Source organism: Suncus etruscus, chromosome 12 (assembly GCF_024139225.1).
Source record: "Suncus etruscus isolate mSunEtr1 chromosome 12, mSunEtr1.pri.cur, whole genome shotgun sequence".
NCBI classification, from domain to species: Eukaryota; Metazoa; Chordata; class Mammalia; order Eulipotyphla; family Soricidae; genus Suncus; species Suncus etruscus.
In genome coordinates this window covers 95,754,916-95,766,555 of record NC_064859.1, presented here as the reverse complement: position 1 = coordinate 95,766,555, position 11,640 = coordinate 95,754,916, and the positions used below count along the sequence as shown (strand labels likewise).

The window sequence follows — 11,640 nt, the reverse complement described above, 5'->3', positions numbered from 1 at the left end:
CTAATTCTACATTTTGCTTAGAGGTAGGGCTTGACAATGTTCCACAGGCATCTCTGAGCACTTATAGAGGGAGAAAGATATACGTGTCTCCCACTCTCTACTACGAAGGATCATTGCCTTGTGCTTGGATCAGAAATCAATTTCCAAGGCTGTTTTCTCACTCTCTCTTTTCTGAGATTTGTGGTGTGTGGGAGGGGTGGACTCCCAAACAATGCTAAGGGAACCCTGGAGCTACTCCCACCAGTAGGTTGTTCAGTCACAATTGGATGTTCGAGCTCAGTGGTGATGGGTGCCACCATCACCATCATCACACTCAATAGAGCTTTGAGTGTCTCCTGAGTTGTCTCTAGAGATACCCAGGGGGGGGTTCATGTGGTGGAAATTCAGGGAGGAAATTCAGGTCTTTGTGCTTGCAGGGAATGATCTCTGGCCACTGGGACATCTCCCTTTTGAAGAGTGCCTTCCTGGGGTTTTAGCTTTTCTAACACTTGCATAATTCAATATAGACTTCCTCCTATTCCTATATTTAGGGATCACTTTAAGCAGTAGTTGAGGGACCATATGTAGTTTGGGGCAGAGTCAGAATTGGCTGTGTGAAAGTCCAGCACCTTAATCCTTGTCCTCTCTCTCCAGCGTCCTCTCCTTCCAGTAGTGAGTGGGGAGGTGTGTGTTGTACCTGTCACTTTCCAAGAGTTAGATTGATGCAAAACATGGAGCACTTCAGGCTCGACTGAGTGATGCCACTTCCATTTGGCCATGTTCTCCTTAAAGCAAATCAAATGCAACCAACTCTACGTGGCCCCTTTAGACCTACAAAAAAATGCTTCTTTCACAGAGCTCACACCAAGAATTCAAATATAACCGAATCAGGTCTTGTTTGGAGAACAGCCCTGGGAATGAATGACTCCTTTCAAATGAGTCTGCTCAGTGCCCGCTCTCTAGATGATATTCTGCCAATGAATTTGTGCCATCTAAATAATTTACAAATGCCATTACTGTAAGTTAACTGTAAGGGCATTGTTCAGTTGAACCTGCAAACTTTGCTATGATTCCAGTTCTCTATTGGGAGCTGACTCAAATTCTGTCCATGATCATGGGTCTCTCTCTTTCTCTATCTCTGATTCTATTTCCACTTTGAAAGAAGAATGGAGGGACTTAGGAGTCCTCTACATGCCTCCCAGACCTTGCCCAGAGAAGCCTACAAAGCACTTCACAAAGGCTAGAAAGATTCAGTTCTGGTAACTGGTCAGCATAGGATTTGGGGCTCAGTTCTAAGTTCACTACCCCATTGCTGGAAGCTGTGAGGTGTGTCTCAGAGCACCAAGAGCTGCCCAGACCTGAACCTCCAGCTTTTTCTAATACCTCTTTAGGATCATTGGAACCCCAAGATTTTTAAGATTTCCACTGTTACTGGTGAAGGGGGGTGTTCTTTACATGACTGTAATTATACAACTGCAATCATGTTTGTAATCACGGTGTTTAAATAAAGATAATTTAACAATAAAAATATAAAAAAAAAGAACCCACTGCTATTATTCTGCATCACCCTGCCAGGCAGTTTGCTTGGGATTGTTGGCAATAAAAAAAAAAGATGCCCACTGTTGACCAACTGCATGGCTCTGTGGATTAGGTCAGGTCCCAGGCAAGATGACAGCAAGTCTATTGAGGTTGGCATCAGGAGCCAGAAAGGGGTTCCAAGCTCACAGACTCACTCAGTGTTGCTGAGCCTTGGGCAGATGGTGAGCACAAAGGGAAAACTCAAGATCCCTGTGCGTGCTCGCAGCTGTCTTGCCTGCCCTTCACTACCCTCTCTCATTCAATCATGTTGTCATCAGACCCTCTTGTTCCAGAGGACCCAGTTGTCCTTCATTGCTGATGTTCCAGTGTGAACCCTGGGACCATGCCTGCAACTTCTACCAACCCCTTACCCACCAACACATATACCCAATCTCTCCTTGACCCTGCTATGTGGACTCCAACTTGTTCCAGTTGGCACCCCCTGGTATGATAATGACCTAGGTCCTTTCTGGATGTAAGCCAGGTCATAGTCCAGTTTTCCAAGCCACTTCTCCATCATTACTGTCTAGACCCACCATTTACCCACCCACCCCTCCAACCGCACCCCCCAACAATTCCCCTAATCATTCAGAATCTTGCAACTCAGATCATGTCCATGCTGCTCAGGGCATCTTTTTATTGGGGGGAGACACACCCAGTGGTGCTCAGGGGTTACTCCTGACTCTACACCCAGAAATCGCTCCTGGCAGGCTCGGGGACCATATGGGAAGCCAAGGTGCTCAGGGCATCTTAAGAAAATTTTGGGAAAATGGTTCTGGCTACCAGTTAGTTCTCCACTGTCAAAGTCCTTTTCCTCCCAAGACCAGCTCTCAGCCCTGCTCCTGGGAAAGGCATTCCCTATTTCTTCAGGACTATAAATAATTTGGTTTAGCATTTCTTTTCCTTTTATTGCAATATGCATGTCTGATTTGATTGTGAAGGCCAGTCCTTCAAAGAGGGCTGCTTTACCTTGCATAATAAAAACCAGATTTGATCTCCAGCTACCCCATAGGATCCCTCAAATACTTCCTGTGGTAATCCCTGGGTGCAAAGCCAAAAGAAAATCTTTAGCATGGGAGGGGGGTATATGCTCCAACACCCCACCCCAAAAAACCAAAGGAGGCTATTTGGATGAAGACCTTTCCTTCCCATTACAAAGTGCCCTGTCCCTGGCTTTGAGCATGACTGCTCCCTAGACTGTCACCATTAATCATTAACCATTAATATGTCTGGGCTTGGCTTGCAGCATGGGGTGTTGTACTAGGAGAAAAAAATGTCAGGCTCCCCAACAGGGAAAAATCTCCTTTGTTTCAGACATGCCTGGTGAGCTTCGATAGTGGACGTGGGTAATGGATACAGATTATGCTGTGCCATGTCCACCCTGGACTTAAAGAGTGATAAATCTACACTCCCAAGCTCCTGCTGCTGACTGATGAGCTGGTTTTATAATCGTAGTAAGAACAAAGCAGACGTTTCCAACCTTCACATTTTTTTTTCCAAAAAAGAAAAAAAAAGGATATATCTGGGGATGCAAGTTTGCAGGATGCTCAGAGGTGCCTTGACCCCATTTCCAACCAGCTCCATGAAATTACTAGTCAGACACAGACACACTTGGCAATTCTCAGATCCTCCTCTTTATACCAGGACTTTGTCCCTAGAAGGTTTCTGTTGAGTGGGAGCTAGCAAGCTAGTGGTTGACACCCTTTCTCTTTCATTATCTCCTGATAATGAGTCCCAGGTGATAAAGACCAGTTCATGTTTGTCTTTGCAGGGCCAATATACAGGAAAGTGCCCAGTTCCAAGAGAGCATTTGCATTTTTTCCCCGAACACACAGATTCCACAAGCATTTCTGAGACATTCCGACAGTTGCAAAGAACTCTGGGAATAAGATGCTTTAGTTCCAATCTGAGTTCATGTCCATGTCACCAGGAAGTACATTGATCTGGGTGTCAGTCTCCTTGCTTATAAAGTGTTTGAGATACCTTAGAATGTTCTTCTGGGAACCCCCACCTAATGATGCAAAAAATACGGCAGCTCATCCCTAAAAGAATCTTTTCTCCCCAGGAGCTGACTATTTCCTGGCCTCTTCAACCAAGAGTCATGACGTATAACCAGAACACCACCATCATCAAGTTCCAGGGTCAGGACTTTCACTCTCTGCTGGACCAATGTCTTAACAGAGGGCAGCTCTTTGAAGATGAGTTCTTCCCACCAACACTGGCCTCCATAGGCCCTCAGATGCTGAAGAGAGAGAACCTCTCCAACCTGGAGTGGAAGCGTCCACATGTAAGTGAGCCCCAGAAATAGCCTCACCGCCCCACTCCTGGACCTTGGTGGCTGCTGGCCTGAGGGCCTCCTATGATAGGACTTTAAGAACTGAAAGGAGATGAATCTCCATCTGGGCCTTCTGCATCTAGGACTGTATCCTCAGTGAGGTGAACTGCTCTGGCAGAAACCCACTGACCACATTTGTAACTGACACACCTCGGGTTTCTCATCTGAATAACGGGGTCCACCGAGATGAGGCTAAGTGTGGATGCCCCTGACTTCTGCCCATCATTGAGCCTGTCACTGTTGGTTATTCTTGTTCATTTTTATTCTCTTGAATGTTTTATCTTTCCTGGTAAAATTGACCCAACTAGAAGGTTTTATACCCCTCTGGACTCAGAGGATAAATTTAAATCATGGCCTCACATACATTTGCATTTATAGCCATATAAACACATAACCACCTACGACAGAATTTCAGCCATTAGCTGTGAAATTAGAGACTCAGGGCAACAGTGAAACCTTCTGATTCTTGGCCATCAAACTCAGGCTTGCAGAAAACTAAGCCTGTAGGTTTTCTAGAAAGGCCTCATTTTGAGGGTACAGAGTTCCCAGGAAGTTTCTCAACCCACTGAAGTTTCCCCCATCAGCCTTTGGGGTTACATATGCCATAACCAAGGTAAAACCACTCTGAGCACTGACGCTCAGTGCTTTAAGAAAGGTCAACAAAGCCTGGATTCAGAGAAGACAGGACAGAGCCTAGAAGGAGATGGTTGATCCCATCAGCCAATGAGTACTGGTACAGGGTAATGCCACGTACTCCTGGTACTACAATGGAGCAGTTGCATAAGGGTCTAGAAGAGGGTTTTTTTCTGATAACCATGAAGACATAGAATTATGGAGGTATCAGCTCTTAGTCCAACTTGGGACAGTGTTGGGGAAGAGAAGTGTTGGGGGGGGTCAGAAAAATTTTTGGATGTTGCTTGAAAACTGAGTTACTTTAGACCATTTTCATCTTAGCAGCCAAAGACAATAACCCCCCCCCCAAATGGTTCTTGACCTCTGTTTTATAAGGACAGTGAAGCAAAGGAGGAGGGACATGCTCTGAAGTGTGGAAGGGTTCTATTTCTTCCCTTCATTATTTTCAGAAGCTGAGATTCTTTTAGAATGTGGTGGGGATCCCCCTCCCCCGTATGGTGCTGAGTAATAAATGTGAGACTACATTAATAGTGTAGAAAGATTCATAATGTTTCTATTTAGAAAGGATTGAGTGTTCCCTATTATCTAAATCCAGCAACATCTCAATGTGTGATGTCTTTTGGGGGCAAGAAGAAACGGATTTGAACAGAAGTGAAATATTTTACACTGAACTATGCCAGAAACTGAAAATAGAGGCAACCAGTGGACCTGCTATGTTCATTCCTCTCTCTTTTCTCCTCAGAAATTTCACACCAAATCTTCCAAGGACTCTGTTCTCCTTCCTACACCTTTGTTGCATGGCCTCGTGACTATGTCCCACTTACTTCTTTGTGTCCCTCATCCCATCTGGTAGCACGGTCATTTGCAGAGAATTTTCTAAAACTTGCCATGTTGTGTCTTCTTTTATCTTGCCTCCTTTGTTCCTTGCCGACTCAGTCAGACAATGTGGCTGATTGAATTAGAGGAGGCAGTGAGGGAGGAAGAGAGTGGAATTTGGTTTCTGACTCCACATGCTTTACTTTTCTCCTGTGTGGAGTGGATTTCCCATTGGAATGTCAGGGATGAAATGAACACATGCATGAGGGGATGATGGGGGAATGTAAGACTCTTAGACTGTAATGTAAGACTGTTAGTATTAGGCTGAACACATACATGAAGGAATGAGTGACTCTCCAAGACTGACAGGTTTGGGTGTGGGTTGTAGGTGTGCATAAAAGGATTCTCTATTGAAAGAGGTGGAAAGCCAAGTAGGTACTATTCCCTCAAGAACCTTGAAAGGGAAGCCATAGCCCCACTCTAGACCTGGTTGGCATGGCTTGACCAAGTGTCTGACAGAAACTCTCTGGGGGAGATCAGCATTTGGCCCCACTTTGCAGATGAGAAGCAGACAATGGTTGGAGGCCTCCCTCAAGTGACAACCACAGGCCATGACCCCTTCGCTGGAACCAGAATACTACTTTCTCTTTCTTACACCCCCAAAGCAATTTCTTTCCATTATTTGTGTGTCTGGGGCCTGCTGTTCTGAGGCTGACTACTATTTCTATTCCTCACAGGATTATTTGAAGGAAACAGTGAGGATAAACCCCAAGGCACTGACTGAACCCCCTTTATTCTCTGGCATTTGGGGAAGGAGAATCTAACATAGTTATCCCGGAGCCTCACCCCTTCTCTTATTTCCATAGACCAGTCCTCTTCTCTTCAGTCCTCAGACATGCTTTGGACAATGTAGGGGAACAGAAAATCATTTGGGGACAAAGAGTTCAGAAAGTCTATCTTCTTTCTTCTGTCTCTTTTTATGGGGGCGGGGCACTCCTGGCATTATTCAGGACTCACTCCTGGGTCTATGCTCAGGGTTTGCTCCTGGAAGACATAGGGTATTGGAGATTCCTACTGTCTATCTCTGATTTGAGAGGCCTGTCCTTTCTGAAACATCCTCCATGCAGCTGTATAGGAGCTGGCTGGCCTGAGATACCTCAGGCCTTCTCCACAGTGGAAATATCTAACATCCAAGGAAACCCACCAACAGTGAGAGGTGAACCACAGAGGCCCAGTGACAGAGCAGCAGACCTCCAAGCTCTGGACCTTACAGATTAGAATTCAGGGACCTAGATCTCTTGACACAGTGGAATGCAATCCTCACAGGTCACTGACCAGTGAGTGTTGTGGGACCTGAGACTATAGCCAATGACAAGCACATACCTGCTTTCACTAAAAAATAAAGGAGGAGGAAGTCCTCCAATAAGCTGGGATTCTAAGCAGGGATTTCAAGCCAAGAACCCAGCCTCTCAAAGCTAGTCAGAACATGCTCTGCCACAAAATAATCCTTCCTTCAGTGGCTTCTTCCCTTCCAGTAGAATATCCTGCCCAGACAAGCCTGTGCAATCTGCTGCTGCTGCTCACTGTGGTTATTGAGCCCTTTGAGTGTGGCTAGTCTGAGGGAGGAAGGAAAATTGATGCTTTATTTAAGTTCATTTTCAGGGAAATGCCCTCAACTCTTTGTGACTGTCACGTACAACGCTAGAATTGCTCATCCCCAGCCGTCAGTGATGCTTGTCAGAGAAACTGATTGTCCCCTTTGCTCCTGTTCTCCAAGAAAAACAGTTCTTCGAAGAGACAAGATGAAAGCAAGCAGGTGGGGGATCAGAAGAGGACCCCCACCTCACCACAGACCCAACCTGGCTCTTTCCCACAAGAAAGCCTAGCCAGTCCTGCTTAATGACCTACCAACTTCTTCCAAGCAAAGCTTAGAAAAAGACTGAGCCCTGGAAATGAAGCCACTTCAGGTCTCAAAGGGGTTTCCAGAAAAGCAATGGGGTTAATGAAGTAATCACATGAGAGCGGGCAGCAGGGCAGCGGGTCACGCGAGGTAACACAGGCCAACAACTGATCGCCGTTGAGTCCAAGACCTTTGATGCCCATAAAGCCATGCTCTCGAGTAAGACAGAGCAGGGCGTGACCCTGGCCTTTCCCACCTGGACTCCAGCCAAACCTCTGACAGGGCCTGTGCTGGAGGCCAAGAAGTTGCTATTGTAGCAGCTGCTGGCATCAGGGAGCTTTCTGGAAAAGCAAAGGGGGAAGTCTGGATAAGAAGGCCATCTCATGTCTCCTGAGAAGACGGCAGAAGGGTGCCAAGTTCAGAGGATTTCTTTCCTAGGATTTCTGGGTTTCTGTGTGACATGAATCTAGGCCTACCTAGTAAAATAGCAATGAAGTTTAAGAGAACAGAGATAGCTCCAAATTCAGCCCGCCAGAAGTTCCTAAGGCAACTTTATTTCACTGTGGCAAGCAGCTTCCATCCATGCTGGAACTCTCTGGAGAAACCCACAGATCCCTCGCACGTGCCTACGCAGGCATCCCTGCTCATCAGGTGAGCCCATAGACTCCCACCCTGTGCTGTGTGCAAGCTGGAACCCCTGGGAGTTGGAAGGAAGCAGAATCATGGAACCAATGAGCTTCCCATGGATATCTCAGCTCAGCTGCAGCTCAGGGAAACGGGGAGTCCATCGTCTTGTTGCCATCTGTGGGGTTGCAGACTCTCAATGCATTCCATGGGATCATGCATCTGAGGGTGAAGGTGCACTTCCTTTCTATGGATGAGCTAGTCAACCTCATCTGGATGTACCTTTGCATGCTGCAAAGTCACTTTGGTCTAATATTTGGGGATCCCAAGATCTAGCCAAATTGACACTAAATGAAACACACACACCCCAATGCCCACTACAACTGTCTGTTCCTGAGCTCTATGTAGACCATTCCTTGGAGATGCTGAAGCTACAAGCTCCTCTCTGGTGTGTGTTAGGGGGTATCTGGAGAAGGCCTGAGCCCCTGTGGCTGACCCCCAGTCTTTTCATCTGCTACTTCTGGGAACCTGGAGCAAGTCGTTCAGCTCCTATTGGCTGCCCTTCTGGCTGGGTAAATCCTGAACTCTGGGCAAGTTGTAGAAAAGACAGGCCCAGCAGTGTCAATGGGTCTTTGGGTCCCTCTCAGGAGAGTAAACTGCCTACAACCACCCTCATCTCCCTGCCTTACCCACTTCCAGGAATCTGAGCATAAAGGGACTGGGAGCCTTTCAGGACCCAAGTTGTCCATCTGCCCAGGCCTTCCTGAAATTCTTGGTGGATCTCCACAACCCCAGGCCCACAGTATTTCTGTGTGTCCTTTCTGTTTCTTCTTACCTTGTTTTTTGGGGGAGCATCTCCAAAGCTTGGCATAGGGGTAAAAACAAACCTAGAGAATAAAGAATATAAATGATTCTCAGGTTCAGATCTTTCCCATACAATGGGTATGAGTCTCAAAAAAAATTGCCATGTATTTTTAATCTCATTAAAATTTAGAGTTTGTCCCTCACTGGCTAAATTTGCTTTTTTATTTTCTCATTTTAATGCTTGTTATTTGGGTGAATCCAACCAAGCTGGGTTTTATCAAAATCCTTCAGCGCCTTCACTGAAGGTCTGTAAATCACTTCTTGAGCTCAGCTGTCTGCGATTCTGTATTATTAGCTGTCATGATGTGCTACCCACCCTGACATCCTACATTTCGAAGATGAACCCTACTTGATGATGGGCTAGTATATTTTTTATTGTCAATTCACTTGCTGGAAATTGTTATTTCGGACTATTTTCACAAGTAAAATCACTCTGGGGTGCATGTGCGTGAGTGTGTTTATATGCGTGAATATATGTGTGTGTGTGTTGTGAGTATGTGGTTGTGTGTGGTTGAATATGTATGAGTGTGTTTGCATGTGAGTGTGTGAGAATGCGTGTTATGTGTGGTTGTGTCTGAGTTCAGGCTATGCTGACTTCCTAAAATAAATGGCGGCAGATTCTTCTTTTGTTCTAAACACCAACTACCCTAGAGTTTGAGAAAACTCAGTAGGGGCCTCATGAGTCCTTAAAAAAACCATTGCTAAGATGTTAGGAACATCATCTTTGATGATTTAAAAGGATATCATAAGGCTATTGATCTTTCCAGTTATTACTCACCTGAATATCCGTTGCCCATGTTCATTTGTTTTCTCAGAAAGTATCCGTATTTTTAAATGGATTAGCATAGACTTTTGCATCATGTTTTGATATTACCGAAGCCCCGTGTGTTTTCTCACCCGTATTGTTCGATCTGTGTGAGCCTCTTTCCCGAACAAAATGATGCATTAGCTTGTTGGTATTGGCGTTCTTCTCTTCCAGACGGCTCTAATTGTTTTCTTTATCGCAAAGTTCCTCCAATATTGGGAAGGCTCTTGTTGTCTGTCTGTGCACCCATGACTTGAGTGGCTAATGAATGCCTTTGCTCTCCCTGGTTTCATAATGAAAGCCTTGGAGAGTCTGGGTGTGACAGCAACTAGATCTTCGGAATTCTGTGAATTCTACAGAGAAGGGGGTGGGATGATGTTTCAGAAGCATGAGCCCTGCCCCCATCTTACAGTACCCTTGCCTTCTATTTCCTGTGTGCAAAGGAGGTTTCTGGACAGGCAAAACAAACAAACAAAAATCATGAGAACAGCCACCCAGCCTCCACCGGGCAAGAGCCAGACCCTGAACATGCAGGGAAACTGAGGCCTAACTGGAAGAGAAATTTGGTCAGAATCAGGGAGGTGGATGTAGGGCTGTTTGCATCTGTTTGCACTCCTCCACAGCCTAGCCTAGCAGGGGAGACCTGAGAAAGGGGGTCTCGAATATCCCCCCATGGTTTTTGCCCCAGCCTGGCCCCCAAACCCACATCCTCTGCTTTACTTCTCCTCTCACTTGCCCACTTGCCAGGTTTCTCCATTTCCCAGGCGAAAGATGGGTCCCTGGGGGCTGCTCCTGCACCTCACATGACTTAAGCCTGGTGAGATGCTCTCCCTGCCCTGCTTCCTGCAGCCCCAGATACTTCTGCCCAGCTTATTGGTGTTGAGAGAGGCCACTGCAAGGGCTGTCCCTGTGAGGGAAAGCAGAGAATATGGCTGATGCCTCCAGCCTCTGAGCTCCTCTCTCAGATCTCCTTGGCCCTGAAGGGAACTTCTGGCCACCTTAGGTCAGTTGAGAGCAGCAGAAGAAAGGTAAGTTCCTTTCACAGGGATCTGGGTGCATGTGTGGGCAGACTGGCACCTCTGTTTGTCCTGCTGGATCTTCCTTTGAAACTGCCCTGTGTGAAAGTTTGGCAGCACTCAGGGCATTGAGGCCAGGGCTTCAGTTCCATCTGGTCATTCTTGAGGCTGGAGCCAATGGTGCCAGCAGAAACAGGCCAATGCACAAAGCTGCCCAGAGAGCTATGAGACTGACCCCAGGAGGGGTGGAAAGGCAAGGGTTGAACTTGGTTCAGACTCTGTGCACTCAAGTGCTCCTGCAAAGGGGCTCTGACAACCCCACATCTGCTAAGAGAACCTTGATTTTATCTTGCAGGGATCACTCCTTAGGGTGGCAGTTGTGGGTGTGTGCAGAATTAGATAAGGGCCAGGGTTGTGAAGGCTCCATAATGCCCCAGACCTGGACCCTGGAGGGCAGCCAGGGCTCCTGCCCTGCACCGAACCATAGCTACATGGGATCGAGGCAGTGCCCAGACTGCCCTCGGGATGAGGCTTCCCAGAAGTCTCTCCCACGACTCTCACCATGGGTGAAAAAGCCTCCTCTTGAATCATGCCCTGGTTCATGTATGATGTCAGGCACTAAAGTTCCTCTCCGGGTTCTCTTCGTGGGTTCATTTATGCAGGCACCCCACTAGCCTGCCACATACACACTTTCTTTACCACTGGCCTTCCCAATAGCATAAAACCTGAATGACAACAAACTCTAAACTCGCCCTTTGAATTTACCTATCACGAGTGAACTGTGATCCCACAAGGACAAAGCGAGTGATATCTTAGCTACGAGATATCATTCTTTCTCTCTCTCAGCCTCTCTCTTTTTTTTCTTTCTCTCTCCCCAAGGACTTATCCAATGGAGCCCCCTACTTCATTCTGGAAGATGTGAGCAGATTTGACATCCAGCAAGGAATGGCAGGTGAGTGCCCTAACTCTCCCCTTCTTGGCCCAGGGTCAGGCTAGGCTGCCTGAAATCTGCCTCTGAGGAGGGGGTGAGAAGATGGTACTGACTCACCATTACCGTCACTGTCACTACAGCCACCATCACCACTTCTGT

At 46.8% G+C, this 11,640-nt stretch overlaps 1 protein-coding gene across 1 annotated transcript in view; it reads left to right on the top strand.

Moving 5' to 3' along the window:
- The first annotated feature begins 3,658 nt into the window (after positions 1-3,658).
- The window catches only part of CAPN13 (calpain 13), a 42,579-nt gene continuing 34,597 nt past the window's right edge, over positions 3,659-11,640 (top strand). Inside the window, 2 exon segments of the mRNA XM_049784693.1 lie at positions 3,659-3,844; positions 11,430-11,502. Of these exon segments, the coding sequence (XP_049640650.1) occupies positions 3,659-3,844; positions 11,430-11,502 (259 nt within the window).